This window comes from Lygodium microphyllum, chromosome 13 (assembly GCF_053477565.2).
Source record: "Lygodium microphyllum isolate KBCC chromosome 13, Lygodium_microphyllum_v1.1.10, whole genome shotgun sequence".
Lineage (NCBI taxonomy): Eukaryota > Viridiplantae > Streptophyta > Polypodiopsida > Schizaeales > Lygodiaceae > Lygodium > Lygodium microphyllum.
In genome coordinates this window covers 42,682,182-42,699,866 of record NC_141147.1, presented here as the reverse complement: position 1 = coordinate 42,699,866, position 17,685 = coordinate 42,682,182, and the positions used below count along the sequence as shown (strand labels likewise).

At 41.0% G+C, this 17,685-nt stretch overlaps 1 protein-coding gene across 1 annotated transcript; it reads right to left on the bottom strand.

Moving 5' to 3' along the window:
* Positions 1-8,573: 8,573 nt before the first annotated feature.
* Positions 8,574-12,542, bottom strand: LOC148026557 (uncharacterized). The gene is made up of 3 exons (XM_087690995.1): positions 10,679-12,542; positions 9,734-10,561; positions 8,574-9,375 (listed from the first exon to the last, which is right to left on the bottom strand). The coding sequence occupies exons 1-3, from the start codon at positions 12,396-12,398 to the stop codon at positions 8,909-8,911; spliced, it is 3,015 nt and encodes a 1,004-aa protein (XP_087547121.1). The 5' UTR covers positions 12,399-12,542; the 3' UTR covers positions 8,574-8,908.
* Positions 12,543-17,685: the final 5,143 nt, after the last annotated feature.

Genomic DNA, 17,685 nt, shown 5'->3' with positions numbered 1-17,685 from the left:
CCAGTCAACGGGGCAAAGTGTTCCTGCCACTACCAAAACTTGACACAAGTAGATGTCAGTTCACAAATATACAGATCGAAAAATGAGACTTAGCTCATAAGCATACAGTGAACCAAGACATATGATGTATCATCCCAAAAGGTAAGAAGTCCCAAAGTCTCAAATGTCTGTAACTGCTCAATGGCATGTAATGGCTCAATGCATAAAAGTACCGCTTGCTCAATGTCTAATAAGCATTCAAAAATGCTCCCATTGGCACAAAAGTCGTATGTAGAGCTCAAGAGCTTAAGCCAAGGCAAGACACAGTGCCAATGACATAAGTCCAAGACAATACATCAATAGTACATCCCGAATATGTAGGCGGTAGAGCATCCGTAAGCATGTAAGACATCAAATACATCCCAATCTAAACTCTGACAAGCCAAGTAATATCCAAGCCTACTCCAGATAATCCAAAATGCATCTAAGGTGGAGCTTCAATGAGCACTCAAGCTCAACGTATGCATAGGGTAATCAACTGTGCAATGAGTATCAAGCCGTAGGCAACGGGTATGCATAAACCCAAGAAGCATCACTGTCAAAGCATATACAAATGTCAATAAGTGCGGACTGAAATAAGCTCAAGCTTCCAAAAGTACTCAGATTCAATGACAAGCTCAAAGTCGTCCCTCGATGATCAATACATCATAGCATAACCCAAGACATACATCCGGAGCCAATAGGCATATGTCAAAGCATGAAAGATAGCTTTAGTCCAAGAGTATTCAACATATATTTATTGTTATAAACTTTGTATTTCCAGCCCCAAAATCAGGCCAAAATCATAGCATTATATGTAGCTTCAATCTCCCAATCAATCGGGATGCAATAGGCATCAAACCGGTTCTGTAGTCATGCCCAAACGAGCATAGGCATACAAATACATGTTGTCTCAGGCCTGAAATCTATTGTAGAAGATTTTTTCATCAAAATTTGGCAAATCCGACATCACTATCGCATCCGGAGCGTGCCAAAACCCCAATTTAGACTCTTATCTTGCATGAATTGGGTTCCGAATGCCCGAGATATGACAAAAATAGTGATTTTTGGGCTAGATTTTGAAACAAACGCAAAAAAAAACGTGAGTTGGCTGGGGGGGTTTGCTATCCCACGTGTCAACAATGGGGCCCAAAGGGGGCACAAATGAGGACCAAAGAATGCCTACACCAAGCCTCAGCAAACCTTGATAGGTTGGAAGGAAGATCCAGGTGAAGGAAGCTCCAAGAGGTGTGAGCTATGGTTGCCCACAACTTGTTTACAGCCTGTGAGACCTGAGAACTGAAGTAAACCCTGAAGAAAATGATCAAATACCTCTGATGTAATGCCCTGAAGGTGCCCAACAATGTCGAAAAGGTGCTCAAAAAGCTGGGGAGTGACAGGAGCTCGAAGGAGTCGGATATGGCTACCGGGAAGGAGACCCAATGCAAGTAGGAAGTTGATTGGATGCTCAAAATGTCACGAACCAAGCTCAAGAGTCGGAAAGCAAAGCTCTGATACCAGTTGAAAGGGAGCGACGGATCGAAGGTTGGACTCGAGAGCTATGGCGGGAGAGCAAGAGCAGAAAAGGGAGAAACTAGAAATGGGGACTCCAACAGTCACAATGTGTGACCGGGCCTTCCTTTATTCAAACTGTCACTAAAAGAATAAAGAATAAAGTGATGGTGACAGGCGTCCGCCACCTGCAGTGTGCAATGGCGGTGATTGTCAGTGTAGTAATACACGGGCGGCTAGGCAGAGGCGCCTTTACCCCCAACAGCATGGAGGTAAGCTCACTACACCCGTAGATATGGGTGGCGCGTCGGCTATCTGATAGGTAGCCATTAGTGCTCGGCTTGGAACACTTGAAGCAATAAGCAGTCAATGGGTCTTGGCGGTTGAGCGAAAGCTCCCACAGTTGTGTAAAAAAAGGGGTTAGACAAAGGAGATTTTCTTTATCAGTGGCCATTGTTGCATGAATCCACCCTTTCCATGGAAGGATGATGATGATGATGCACTATGTCAATAAGTTCCATTGCTACTGTAACAACAAAAGAGTAATCAATCAAGTCCTTGTTATGCAACCTTCCTAGATGCATCATTGGAAGATGAATCGTCAAGTCAATAAGTGAATATCTCAAAGCCCTTATATCATTTCAACATCCACAAGGTGGACTTGTGCAAAGCATGATAACATATGCATTTGGAAAAGGCAACTATATTGTCTTGAAAAGTTCTCCATCATTGTGTAACATGGCAACACTCTTATTAGTATCACAACATGGACTATTGTTGCAATTGGGACCTACCTTGGGTACAACACGCTCTTGGAGCTTTTCTCTATAACTTTGACAAGTCTCTTGGCTCAACTTTGCCTTGGTCATTGAGGCATGAGGGGCTAAAGCCATTTTATATCATTTTCCTTTCTATATACATTCTTCTTCTTTGAGCATTCATTAGATTATGTTTATTATCCAATGTTCACTTTATGTCTTTTACATGCTTGCCTTGGCAATTGATTACAATGAGATCTCTTTTTGTTGTCCAATATAGAAAGCATAGAATGACTACCAATAGTTGGTTGAGTGGACGCCCTTACCTCAAAGCATAGGTCACCACAATGGGAAGTAATAATCCCCATGGTCGTGTTAAGACATGGGAGCAATAACCCCACCATTTAGAATTAATTGAGCAATTGCATGAATAATGTTGTGAAAACCTTTTGACATTTGAGGTGGAGGTAGGTATGTTTACTTCACCACTAAGGCTTGCTTGACTAAGGGATGAGATTGTGTTCGTTGAAGCAAGCTCTGTTCCATTTGTTCAATTTAGTGATAAGGAAGGCATTATAAGCTGGAAGTGGAAAAAAACATGGCTTTGGACAAGTATATAAATTGTCATTTGAAAAGAGTATCCAACTTTGCAACAATATAAAAGTAAACTATATTTTCCCTCTATGATGCATTGCTTGTGAAGTGTCCAAACTACGAACAAGATAATAAAGTAGCCTATCATCAAACATGCAATAGTAGCAAATTTAAATTCTTTGAATCAAACTTTGGCTTTGTTACAAAGGCTATAAAATTTAAACTTGAGTATGTGGTAATAAAATTGGAAAACATAATGAATCACAACAAAAAATCAAGCTGTCCTCATCCACCAAAAGGCATATAAAAAACACAAAAAAACACTAATAATACATTCACTAGGCACACAAAGCTCACTTATAAGACATGCAAATGTGATCCATTACTTGTAAACTCATGTAGAAAATGTATTAAATACTTAATAGTATGGCTCTACAGACTATATTAATTGTATAAAGATAGATGTAATAATAAGTACATAAATTGTGAATATTATATCATATACAACTCTCATCATCATCATCGTTATCATTATTTATATATGTCCTATTGTATATGTTGTAGATAATCTATAATTGTACAATATATAAAAAATTATATTATATATATTATACATTAACTATATAAAGAAAAAAATTAGTAGAATATATATTTCACCATACACTAGATGTAAACAATATTATTTTAAGTGAATGCATATACAAATAAAAAATCTTACTTTATAGTTATATCATAAAGTATATAGCTATTTCAATAGCAGATACAAAGAAGAAGTGATGATGACGATAATGATTACTTCATATGATCTCTTCTCACACCTATTAGTCTATGTAACTCGTAATTCAAACAACAAACCAACTAGTCTCCAAATTATTGAAATTATAATGTATGCAGACTCAAGGTTATCAAATAGAACACTCAAAGTTAAAAGACTTTTAACAATGCAGTGTATCTACTACTTTCTCTCTTTCCTCTAATTTAATGTGTTACACTATTCTTCAAGAAAATGCTAATTAGCTCCCAAGAATCTTCTATGTAACTGCTTGGTGATGTGTCAATCCTTCTCAAGGTCCTCTCTCAACTACATGTGTCTTCTTCCATGTGCTATGAGTGGTGTACCTACTACTTTCTCTCTTTCCACTAATTTAATGTGTTACACTATTCTTTAAGAAAACGCTAATTAGCTCCCAAGAATCTTCTATGTAACTGCTTGGTGATGTGTCAATCCTTCTCAAGGTCCTCTCTCAACTACATGTGTCTTCTTCCATGTGCTATGAGTGGCAACACCTAATACCTCCCCGTAAGCAATTAAGTGGCGGCCATGTCTTCATGGTTGTCACTGACACGTGGTTGAATAGCGTTGATGTTGTTGTTTTTTGTAGGTCTTTATATGGGTGCTTAAGACCTAGAATTACTAATGTTGGTTATTGTTGCCAATCTCTTTGTCAATGAATCATGTCTAACATAAATGGCTTGATGTAAGGTTTGATTTTGGTAACATGTGCCACCATTTGTGTTTGTTTCACATTGTAGGTGCTTGGTAAGATATGTGTCGATCCTTAAGTATTTAATGATTTTCTATGGGCTTGATTGTTGGTGTATAGATGGTACCAAATCCACTCCATTTATTTTGGTTGGATTCATTTTGATAGTGTTTATGTCAAGTGGGAATTTGGGTCATGTTCTATAGGCATGAGTTGCATATGACAAGATTTCATTCCAATTTTGATAAAGGTGGTGGACACAGATTTTGACAACATACTTTATTATTTTGTTGGAGGCATTTGGTGAGGCCATTCGTTTAATAATGGTAGGGAGAGGCAAAAGCCTACTTTATGTCTAAGCATTTGCTTAGTGTTTCCATGACTTTACTTGTAAATTGGGTGCCCTAATTCAACAATGTCTTTGTTGAACAAAAATGCTAGAGTATGTCATTCTCAACTAGAAAATTTGTGACTATGTTGACAAAGAGAACTAGCACTACTTGTGTCTCATACCACTTTGTCACATTGGTAAGTACCATGATGCATTTGTTTCTATCTCTAGATTCCAAGAATGGATCTATGAGATCCCATCCTAACAATTCAAATTGTGTTGTGACAACTTTCGACTCCAATAGTCCTTGTTTAAAGTTTAGAGTTTTGTAGCTTTGGCATATAGGGCATGCTTGAAGAAATTGGGTGGAATATCTTTGGCAAGTAGTACTTTTGCTTGACTTTTTCTAATATTTTGTGGAATCCCAAGTGTCCAAATAACTGATATTAACGAAAATAATGGATATATCCCTATTGGATAGCTTGGGGATGTAGAGATGGGATGGCTAATTTATATGTTTGAAATAAAGTAGATGGTTATCTATTTTGTATCTCATGTGGATTGGGAAAATATACTCACCCCCATTGTCAAATCTTAGGCATTTCAACCTATACTCAAATTGGTTCTCAACAAGAGCAAGCCAACACTGAAAGGTAGACAAGACATTCGATTTCTACTAAATAAAGTAAGCCTCAACCTTATGTGAGTAATCATCAATGAAAATGATAAAGTAGTTCACACCACCCAAGGACTGACAAGGCATGGAACTACATACCAAGACATTCGATTTCTACTAAATAAAGTAAGCCTCAACCTTATGTGAGTAATCATCAATGAAAATGATAAAGTAGTTCACACCACCCAAGGACTGACAAGGCATGGGACTACATACATCCGAAAGAACAAAAGCAAAAGGCTCACCCATGCGCTTCATGCAAGACTTCTTATGTATACTACATGTTTGTCTGCTATATAAATAATAATCACAAGATTCAAAACACTTAAAGTCTAGGAACAGAAGATACTACAAATTGTTAAGCATTTTCATTCCTTTCAAAGACATATGCCCAAGGCAACGATGCCAACCAGAGGAATAGATGTGGAACTATAACCATAGCCAAAACATGGTCACCTGACCCAAATATAAGCAAAGGATAGAGGATACTAGAGTTAGCACCACGTACAATAACAAGATTTCCCCATGTAATTTTCCATAAGGAATCACCATAAGAGAGACTGTTCTAAATTTGGAATGTACACATGTATGTTGTTGCTTAATTGAGAAGGCATGTTACAACAATCAAGCAAAGTTATGAAGATGTACACTTTGGTGATGGAAAATTGTGTGGTATTTAAACATAAGAAACAAATAGAAAGGGCTAGAAAGAGAGAAAGATCATTGCCCATACTGATAGGCTGTTGAATGGATTCTTCGCATGCAGATGAGCTATGGGAATTGTCCATGAATCCATGGATCAAGCGCAGGGCATGAAACATTGTGAGAACAGACTCGTTCCAGTTTCACAATTTCCCCACATACATGGTCATTACAATGGAATGAAATGCTGTAGGGCTGAAGATGTCTGCAAGAGGAGCATGTTTTAGGTTTTTGTGCAACATTCACCCAAGAAAGGGGTCAAAACATGTGCCCAAAATTCTATAATAAACAACTACTCTTAGGAAAGGTGCGGCGTGGAGAGAGTGAGAGATCAGAGGGAGATAGAGACAAAGCCTACACTCACAAACGATGCGCAGATGGACGCTAAAAGACTCAGACATAGTCATAATTTTTAGCTTTTGTGCACAGTTGAAAACAACACAGATAACCGGCACACAAGATCGTCTACTTAGGAGATTCGAGGAAAATGGGGCTGCTGGGCGAAGTGTTGGGGGAGCTCGCTCCTCGCAACAATGCAGTAGATGCATGACGACCTCCTTCACCCGTCCTCGTGGCGGCGTGCAGTGCTCTTCCGATGCACCGAATGGTAATCCCTCTCTCTCCCCCTCTCTCTCTCTCTCTCTCTCTCTCTCTCTGTCTCGCTCTCGCGCCAAGAATGCCGCCGCAGAATGCGGGGAGGGGTGGAGCTCAAAAAGGAAAGGGAGACTCGATTGCCACTTGGCGGCCGAGTAATAGCTAGCTGCCAAAGGTCTCTGCCCATTTATTGGAAGGTGTCGGATTGGTCTGAAACGGCCCTTGTGTGTTTGTTCCTCGACCTATGTTTGGTTGTGACACTCGTACATTCTGGGTGTGGGCAGAGGGAGCTTTTGAAATGCGAGAGAGTTGGAACTTGGCACTGAACTCGTCGCCTGTAGGCTAGTTCTCTTTATTTCTCATAATGGATTCCTTTACCCCTGCACTCTTGCATTCTTGTGCTTTAGAATTGAAAAGCATTCTCTTGCTTATGATGATGATTATTATTATAATGGCATAAGATCGTAAGGTTGGAGGAATTATGGTCTCGAGGGGGCCTTGAAGTTTCTGGCTATAGCCCTATGGCTTAAGTGTAGGGTGTTTTGCATTGATGCCTGTGAACTCTGTCTTCTTTTTCAAGACGGCTGCAATCTCCATCCCCTCTACACAGGCCATGTGCAGGTGATCATTTCTTTCCTCAGTTCAGTTCATTCTGTATCCAATGGTGTCCTTCCTCCAAGAGATTCGCTATGATTTTTAGGCACTATCCATGCCGTTCTGGTTCAGTAATATGCTGATTACTAATGCGAAACTTGGAGGATGGTGGATTACTCTAGTTTCTACAAGAGTCCCCTATTTCTCAAATATGTGGCAAGATGGCAGTCATGCTCGGAAGATGACGAGATGGAATAGTGTCACTTGTCACGTCTGAAGAAGATGAAGTTTCCCAAGACTAGACGTTTTGCCACTCCATACAATGGCCTGAGGCTCTCCGTAAAAATCTCCTCTAGACTCGAGGTAGGCTACATAGTCTCACACCCAGTCAAAAAGGGGCAAATGCAACAGTCGAGAGGGCATGATGCCCCTTCTTTCTTTGCAGATTTTGTGTGGGACATGATGAGTTCGTATGGTCTCACATGAAGGGACTCAAAGGGGATGCTTACCCTCTACTGGAGGTACGTACAAGTCATCACAAGCTATCCATGCAGCTCATGTGTCTATAAACAGTGCAACAATGGCTACCTGGTCAATGTGATTTCAAAGAGGAATCGTATCATTCGAGGACTGCTACTCACAAGGTGTAATCGTCATGGTGGAACCAATCTTGATCATGATTGGAGGATCCGTGGTGCACCTCAGGTGTTCTTATCCTTGTTCACACGCTTTCTCTAAGCGGATGTGGAAGTTGTTCTTTCCCAAGCTTATGGGCACATAATGACTAAGTTATGGATGATCTCATTATTGTTTATCTGTTGTTGTCAGTCATCCCAAGTTTTGTCTATAAAAGCTGTGTGCACTGTACTGGCTTTTTCATGGAGAGGGAAGCTATGAACTGTGAACTTGCTCTCAATAATTGTATTCTCGGTATTCACGTTTTGTGTATTTGCATATTGAATTTAGATTTATGTGCATTTGTCCCTTTCATTTGTGTACTCTTTAGTATTCACAAAGAATCATGATCTGGTATATTCTGTTGTGTACTGCACTTCCAACACTATCCTCCCATCTCTCTCAAGAGTATTTCCCAGTCTTGACTTCGAGCTGATGCAAGGAGGTCCATAGCTGGCCTAGGGGCACACCGCATCCCAGGTGAGCTATCCACATCCAAGTATTCTATTTTTGACCATGGATTATTCTCGAAAAGCTCTGGATTATGTTGAGGTGAGCGCATTTTGGTTAACAGTTATTTGTTTAGTTGTGCAGTATGTTATGAGCTGTGTTCTAGGTGGTCTGACACAAGGAGATTCTTAGTAAATGGTCTGTTTGCCTTGCTCATCTTCAATAAGTGAATGTAGAAGAGGAGTGATGAGGGATTACATCAGTGAACAAGAGTCGAAGCCTTCTTCTTGTCATTCAAGGACAAAGCAGGAATAACAAGAAGATTGAAGCTCACTTGAGCGGGCGGATTCCTTCCAGTTGAGAGAGGCCGCCCAGTATTCCTTAGCGTAAATAAAGTACCCAACTGGTACACTGCTGACTTGTCTCCACCAGCCAGCCCAATATGCTTATTGACTGGAGCAGTAACTCTGCTGTGAATGTACACCAAGCTGTGCATGAATGATAGATGGAACTGCTGTGATCAGGTAGAGGATCCTAGTTCAGCACTACCGAAAAATGAACTGGAAGGTGGAGATGAGTCTGTGTTCAAGACCAAAGGCAGATGTTCCGATACCGGATCTGCTGTTGCTAAGACGATATCTATCTGAGAAGCCATTGGGTAAGGCTTTTCGCCATTCAGCATACACAGGACATTTAGGACGTCCCTCATTGATGGGCGGTCTTTTGGGATTTGGTTGACGCAGGACAAAGCCAGAACCAATAAACTTCGAACTTCCTCATCTGCTGAATCTTTTTCATCATGGAGCAAATCTGGATCGATCACTTCCCTCCAATCTTTTGCATATGCTGACTGAACCCATCCTGGCAGACTTCCACTCTCAGCAAACATCTGAGAAGTTGGCTTCCTCCTTGTCAGCATCTCTAGAAGCACCACTCCAAAACTGTATACATCTCCTTTATCTGTCACCCTCTCCCCGTACGCATACTCTGATCAAACATACAAGTCAACATATATACATAAGATGATAAAATCATATGTTCCTCATTTTTAAGGCCTTGTGACATTGTGGTTTCCTGTGGAAATGTGAGTTTATTACATAGCATCACCGGGAAACAAAATAGTAAATGATATTCATCCACTACCAGGCATGGCTCAACTTTCCACCCACTCAGAAAGCATTTTTGCTTGTTGGAGTGGTAGTGGGAGAAAGTAAAGCCTCTGAGAATACACAGTTTCTACAATCTTGTGAGTTTCATCGAAGTGATTAGATATGCTAACTAGTTCTACAGGCAGAAACTTATGGTTATTTTTGAAACCCTACAAAACAACCAATATAATGCTCACCTGGAGCCATATATCCAAATGAGCCTTGCAGGAAAGTTGCTGATGCTCCAGCGTCGTCCTCTGGAGTGATCAGTCGGGCAATTCCAAAATCCCCTATGTGCGGTTCAAAATCTGCATCAAGAAGGATGTTGCTTGGCTTAAGATCACAATGAAGTATTTGACCAAATCCAGTCTCACTATGCAGGTAGAACAGCCCCTGTGCCACTCCAAATGCAATGTTAACACGCCTGTTCCAATCCAGGCTGCAAGGGTTTTCATACAGACGTGTGTCTAAATTTCCATTGCTTATATACTCAAGCACCAAGGCTTTGATATCCTTGGACACGTAAGCACCCATGACTCTTACAAGGTTTCTATGGCGAACTCGCCCCAAGATTGTACACTCTGCATTGAAGCTTTTCTCTTCCTCATCACGCCTAAGCATCTTTAGTCTTTTTATAGCAACTGTTGTTCCATCTTTCAGCACGCCTTTGTAAACAGTGCTGAAGCCACCTTGGCCAATAATGTTACCTTCACTGTATCCCTTCGTTGCAGCAAAGAGTTCACGAGAATTGAAAGTAAGCCCCTTGACAAAAACTTGAACATGCGCTTTTTCCTCGCTCCTCTCCAGTCTTTTCATAGCCACCAGCACAACGAGCACAGTGATAACTAATCCCACCGTCACAGCTATGCAACTGACAATAACCTTGAATTTGGCTCCTGTACCATCATTACTTCTTGCCGTGCTATTTCCCACATCGACTTCTGAGCATGACAATGTCAACGGAAACCCACAAAGGTTTGTATTGTTCAGGTATGACTGATTGCTGAACGAGGCAAATTGGTTTCCTGTTACACACCCGGCCAAATCAGCACTACTCTACCTCATTAATGTGCTAAAATTTTGATTCAGGTCAGCTGAGCTGATGTACATGCTGTGCATTATGCACAACGACCAAGGCTTACCTCTGGGTATTGGGCCAGACAGGTGGTTATAAGACAGATTCAAGACTGCCAAAGATGTCAAATTTGTTAGCTGAGCTGGTATTGAGCCTGTGAGTGCATTGTTTGAAAGATCCAACGACTCCAAAGAGCGTATATTTCCAAGACTAGCTGGGATTTTCCCTGTCAGTAAATTCCTTGACAAATTGAGATTATATAACCCATTAAGTAAACCCAACGCCTCAGGTATGTTTCCACTAATTCTGTTGCCTGATAAATCCAAAGATGTGACCAGTGCCAATAGGTACTTGTATTGCGTTTCTACACCTTTTGCCTCGAGATATACACTATCCTGCCATAGAGTAGTGTTGTCAGACACATTCGCATGACGCTTCAGACCATCCATGTGCTGTATCTGCTCTGGGATGGAGCCTGACATATTGTTATTCGATAAGTCCAGGAGCTGAAGTTTGTTGAGCGTCCATATCCAAGATGGCAAAACTCCAGTGAGTCTGTTATTACCTAAACTGAGAACCCTAAGATTCTCACATTGAGCCCAAGTATCTGGTAAACTTGCACTGAAGTGATTGTGATGTAAATCCAAAATAACCACGCTACTGGGATCAGCAAAGGATGCTGGAAGCGCTCCGGTAATGTTGTTGATTGCTAGTGAGAGTGTGTGCAAATGCCCGAGTGACCTGTATGTAGCGGGGAAGTCTCCACTCAAGGAATTATTCCCAAGCTTCAACCATTGTAAGTCAGTGCAGTTAGCCAAGGCTGCAGGCAGGCCACCAAAAAATTGGTTGTTGGACAGGTCAAGATAAACCAAGTTACTGAGGTTTCCAAGAAAGGCAGGGATCTCTCCATGCAACTTGTTAATGCTCATCTCCAAATACTGAAGATTTGCCATGTTTCCAAATGTAGAAGGGATAGTTCCTGAAAAGCTGTTGTCTCCCAGATACAGAGCAGCCAGGTTTCTCAATTTACCAAGATCTGGGGGGATTGGACCATGCAGTTTGTTGGTGAACAACAGCAGGTTTTGAAGGTTTTTTAGATTCCCTAGCTCTGCTGGTAAGACCCCTGTAAGCTTGTTGAAATATAACTGAAGGTTTTGTAGTCTTTCCAGCTTTCCTAAAGCAGAAGGGATATCCCCTGAGAGACTGTTGCTGAACATAAAGGCATGCTGGAGGCTCGTGAGGTTGCCGAATTGCACTGGAATACTGCCATTAAGGTTATTTAGGAAGAGCTTCAAGATTTGAAGGTTTTGAAGCTGGCCGAGCTCTTTTGGGATGTTACCTGAAAGGTGATTCAGAGAAAGATCAAGCTCTATCAAGCTGGAAAGGTTGCCCAATTCTGGTGGTATAGGGCCACTCAAGTTGCAAGAAAAGGCCCAAAAATATTTCAAGTTCGTGAGATTTCCGAGCTGCGAGGGAATCCCCCCTGCAAAGTTGTTAATGATGATGGCAAGGGACTCAAGGCTTTGGAGCTGACCGAGCTCTGGAGGAATGGCACCTTCAAGCTTGTTCATCATGAGATAGAGCTCTTTCAGCTTGAACAATTTCCCAAGCTGCGGTGGAATTGTACCTGTAAGACTGTTGCCCCCCATGTAGAGGTAAGTGAGATTTGACAGGTCTCCAAGCTCTGGGGGGATGGGTCCTGTCAATGTGGAAATGTCGTGGAGCTCCGTTGCAAGCGATGCCGGCCCATTTGTCTGTGCAGGGGTCGGAGGAGGAGTTGGAGGCATCCCAGGAGGCCAAGGCGTGCAGGGGGTCTGCAGAGATGCTGGCTTTGAAGGCGAGCAGGGCTGCTCTCTCCTGCTCTCGGGTGAAGGAGGCCGAAGAAGCGATCGGGAGCTGCTCCTGACAGCACGCCAGGACTGTCAAAGACAGTGCTGCCAGGACGGTCCAAGCATGATGATTCCAGGGGCTGTGCAAAGACAGCAGCATGGAGGGGAAGCTGGAGAGATACCTTCTTGGTATCTGGTGTGTGACTGTGATGAGAGCCAGAGCGAGAGTGACACGGGCGGAGATAATTTATGGCTTTTATCGTCACGAGCTACGTCCAGTGTACAAATACCTGGAATTTCTGATGTTTTACATACGTTTTGACTAAAACTAAATATGAACGTTGTAACTTGTAGTAGTATACGCTGTCCAGTCACCAGTGTCTAGGAGCCGTGTATTTGGTGACCAGTCGGGACTCGGGACTCGGCAATGTGTTGCTAAGAAATTAATGCGGTGTGCACTTTTCTGTCTACTGGCACGTGCCACCCACTGTTTGGGAAAGTGGTGTCTCAGCTCACTACAAAGCCGGTTGGTTAGGTTTGAGAAAGTCCTATCAGACAGTGTTCGGGAAAAAAAAATTTGTGAACCTGACATAGATCATTCTTCTCTTAGCTTGGGAAAATTTGAACCATCCAAAACTTTTACGTTTCAACTTGAACGGGTCCAAATCTTTTTATCCTACAAATTGAACCGGTCTAATTCCCTTTTAAATATATAATGAAAAGATAATCACCTTTTTATTATTATTTGAAAGGATCTTTATTTCAAAGTTTTTCTTGGAATTTTTTAAATTACTTCTCTTATGCCTTAGAAATGAAAACCTTTATTATCATTAAGAAACTTAATCTACATTTTTTATCTAAATTTTTAATAGTAAAAAATAAATGTATAGAAGTGGTTTTTATGTCTCTTAATGGGTCTAGACTCTATGGCCTCAGAGAAGTATATACATCATAAGCACAAATATAAAAGAAAGTATAAAACAAAAACCCAAAAGAAAAGAAGTTAATTTTTTTAAAAAATCTCCAATGATTTCACCTTGAAGGAAAGGAGGACATATAGATGTCAACAGGATTCTTATCCTTCATCTCCTTGATATCTGCACCAGCTTTAAGTACATGCCAAATGCAAAGAGGTCAGGCTTGCATCTTGTCTCTCCATTGTCTCTGCATAGGTCTATACCTTGATCAGTTATTACAGATATGACTCATCCAACTTTAAAGACCATATAACAGATCCCCCATCTGCTGTGTCATGGGTATCATGCGCTCTAAATGCTCCCTGCAATAGCACTAGGAATTTTCCAGCAGGTCGAAAGCAACCTCCTGTATTGTCAATCTATCTTTACCACTTCTGTATGCCTTAATAATACCAAGAGAGCCAAGAATTTGGCCACCAATTGGAAAATCAGGACAAGCATCCCTTCTCCTCGCTATGCTCCCTCTTTTTAATGATGACCAGATGGATCAGGAGAATATACAGAGATGGCCGGAAGATCTGTGGAATTACGAAAGGGATGGAAGAAAAGTTTCGTGGGAAGGCATGGCCAGATAGATTTAGCCGAGTTGTGGAATTACAGAAGGGATAATGCTATCACAAAAACATCACATGCTTTACTCTACTTTACTCACAACCCCTCTATCTCTCATCCCATTTACACCTCCCCCCTCTGTATCCACTCACTCACTCACTCACTGACTCACTCACTCACTCTCTCTCTCTCTCTCTCTCTCTCTCTCTCTCTCTCTCTCTCTCTCTCTCTCTCTCTCTTACATCTATGTATAAAATCATTCTCATCATGAGAGAGGGAGGACGTGAGGAAGTGGGGGGCATTAAAGCCACCTCAACCCCCATGCATGCACATGCAATTCAAATTCAAATGTTCAAAGAAATGGAGGCTTGGGAGAACCACGGAGGCTTGGGAGAAAAATGGAGGTTCGGGAGACACCGAACCTCCAGCCAAGATAATAAGTAGATATAGATATAGCTAGATGGATGGATATGTCCATTGTCACCTTTGTATTTCATCTACCTTCGATGTGCCATGCATATGTCTACTAGAGATGTGTCCTCAACTTTGAGTTACATTGTCTCCACATGCTATGAATGGGATGGGGAAGTGGCCAAAAGACACAACTTACAAGCATTGTGTGCCATGTCTAGTGCTCTTGAAAAAGTGGCCTTTCATGTATTTTTTCAAGGCAAATTTTGAGAAGTCCCCAATAATTTTTAACTTAATCTTCATAAAAAACAATCAATTTTGACATAATTTAGTTGTAAAAATGACTAAAACCAATGAAAAAGAGGACAAAGGTTTCCTTTTTTTTGGGGGGGGTTTCAAATTTAACAATTCACTTAATACAAAATCTTGATTTTTAGTGAACACTATCCTTGGCCACACAATAACAATTTCAAGTTTATTTACACAATGCATGGCTCAACTCATATCAATGCTTTTTACAATAGGAGTTCCAACTTACATAAAAGTTAGAGTCCTTCCACATGCAAGGAAATGGACATGCAATAATTTGACTTGTGGTGGGGGATTTGAAATGTCATAGAAACCTACTCGCCCAAAAATTTAGATTATCATGGACTCCTTGTTAGCATAACCTTCATGAGGAGAGAGAAAGATAGTGAGTGCTAAATTGAGAGAGAGAGAGAGAGAGAGAGAGAGAGAGAGAGAGAGAGAGAGAGAGAGAGAGAGAGAGAGAGAGAGAGAGAGAGAGAGAGAGAGAGAGAGAGAGAGAGAGAGAGAGAGAGAAGCGGTGTGACAATTTACAAAGCGCATGATGCCATGCTTCCACAGAACACCATGTTGACTTGACATGCAAATAAATATCCCAAATCATGTTGACTTAGATTTCAAGTCCTCAACAAAAGTCCACTAAGTCCACTAAGAGCTTGGAGCACCACCTTAGTTTTCTTAGCAATTAATTGACATCTTATCCACATGTACGAATACCACTTCCTCCTTATCAATCCACGCTACATGTCATAAGAGAGAGGCCAAATATGAACTAGCATCCATCAATGATGACATAAAGATATGTAGAACTACAACAATAATTGTATAAGTTGCATTCACCTTTGACATAATATAAGGAAAAGAGCATGCATAAACTATGCAACATGACATAACCTAGTATGCAATTCCAAACAAGAAAAGGAGGATGTGTGGAATCATATAATAAGCTATTCAAAACTTTTGGTAGAAGAATGAGGAGTTGGTGAGCACCTTGAGAGTCATGCTAAAGCTTATAAGAAATTCAAAACACCTAATTAACATGTTTTATCAACACCCTAGATTACAACGAATATGAAAATTGTAACTTAAATTTGTTGTCATAGCTAACACAATGTGCTCATAGGGAAAAGATTGCCAATGCAATTGACTTTCCTATTACAACTTGGATTCTCCACTCATGTGAGAGGATTGCATGATGCACTCATAAAATAGCTTCTAATTCTAGACATAACACTATTTCTACTTCACTACCTTTCAATTCCACATTGAGCTTTAAAATACTATATTGTATTCTTAAAAATGAAGTTCAAGTCTACCCATGTTTCTCGATATTCCTTTGCAATCAATTTTATTCCTCAAATTCCAAATAGCAGATAGGCTAATGGCTCCCATAGCATGCTAATACTCTGTAAAATCAAGTGACGTCCTGCTAGCAAACAAAGATTTGGCACCAATCAATCCTATATATGAATCTACTCGTTATTTTGTTTCTTCGACTTTCTTCAAACAGTTTTAACTTGCTAGCAACTCCACAATAGGCAGTTCATCATCATGGTGTTAACAAAAGTGCCAACTAGGAGGTAGAAGAGCCCATGTAAAAGGTCTAATTCTAGTAAGTAGCTAACCCATCAAGATATTCCATAGAAATAAAATAAGCTTCTTTAATGAGTACACTTCCAAACTTCATTAGCACATTTCTTGAAAGCTTTAACATCCTTTAACTTTCTAAAAGGCCAATATCTTTTCTAGCCACATGTGTTATGCATAATTCATATTCGACTATATCTTTGACAAATTCGACTTAGGTTCTAAAGTTCCTCTCCCAATTTCCTTTAATCATTTTGAAAGAAGGCCAAGAATGTTGTTTCTTTGAGCAACTTGAGAGATCCAATCATCCTCCATAATGACACATTTTTGAAAGATCTTTCATACACATGCTTGTCTCATGCACTTTTTTGTCTAGGAGCCGTGTATTTGACCAATTGACAATGTGTTGGTAAGAAACTAGAATGCACTTTTCTATGTACTATCCACCAATACCGAAATCTAAAGCCTTCAAAGGGTATCAAAGGGATATTGGAGCTTCTACAAAAGTCTTTCATGAAATTTGGTGGGGAAAAGAATGCCAAGTGCAAATTTTGGGTGTAAGGGACTGAAGGTTTGAGTTAGACTTCGAGTTTCATATAAATGCCCCTGATAAAAATCGGGTGTCAAAATCAAAATGTTAAATTTTAGACCCAAGCTTATTATTATTTTAAATAAATAATTCATTAAATTATTTAAAGTCTGTTTACATCCACCATATGCACTCAAGAATCCACACTAATCTATGTACTTGCAAGTTGCGGCTAGCCTTAAATCTCTCACTCTCGAGTCTCCGCCAACTCTCCCCTCTCTCTCTCTCTCTCTCTCTCTCTCTCTCTCTCGCAAGTTGTACAACGTACAGTTCTCGCAAGTTGTACAACGTACAGTGCTGAGTGCACTATGCAGAGTCTTGAGAGGTGACTCGTGAGCCGTGACCTAGGCCTAGGCTGTGCTCTATCCGCTTGCACCGCCATCTCTCGTTTGAGGCAGCACTCCGACAGGCTACAGGCTCCTCCAACCTACCTGCAACCTCCAGCCTTCACGAGTGCAGGAAGCTGGTAGTGTGGCACCACTGCTTTAGCTCGCAGGTGCTCACGAAGCATTGCACACTAGTGTTGCTCAAGCCAGCGAGTCACACCTGGCAGTATGGCATGGCAGCGCTCCTCTAGCCGGCAGGTGCTCACGCAGCATGCTGACATCACTCAGGCCAGGTTTGCACCTTCCACTGACTGACTGCTAACTTCTTCCTCCCTACCAAACAAAGCACTAAGGAGTGAACTCAAGTCGATGGGGCGATAACATGATATAGCATTCCTCCTCCAACTTGCATTATTAGGCGCCTTTCAGGTGCTCCTCTAGCATGCATTAGGCACTTCTCTAGCTTGTGCTCCAGCCTATGGTGGCTAAGAGGCTGC

What these genes read in the sequence shown, in the direction of transcription:
- LOC148026557 (XM_087690995.1), bottom strand. Translation starts at nt 12,398, where the DNA reads ATGCCTCCAACTCCTCCTCCGACCCCTGCACAGACAAATGGGCCGGCA. An exon ending in GTCTGGCCCAATACCCAGAG is followed by an intron (nt 10,562 to 10,678) that starts GTAAGCCTTGGT and finishes GGTGTGTAACAG; the next exon opens with GAAACCAATTTGCCTCGTTC. An exon ending in ATTTGGATATATGGCTCCAG is followed by an intron (nt 9,376 to 9,733) that starts GTGAGCATTATA and finishes ATGTTTGATCAG; the next exon opens with AGTATGCGTACGGGGAGAGG.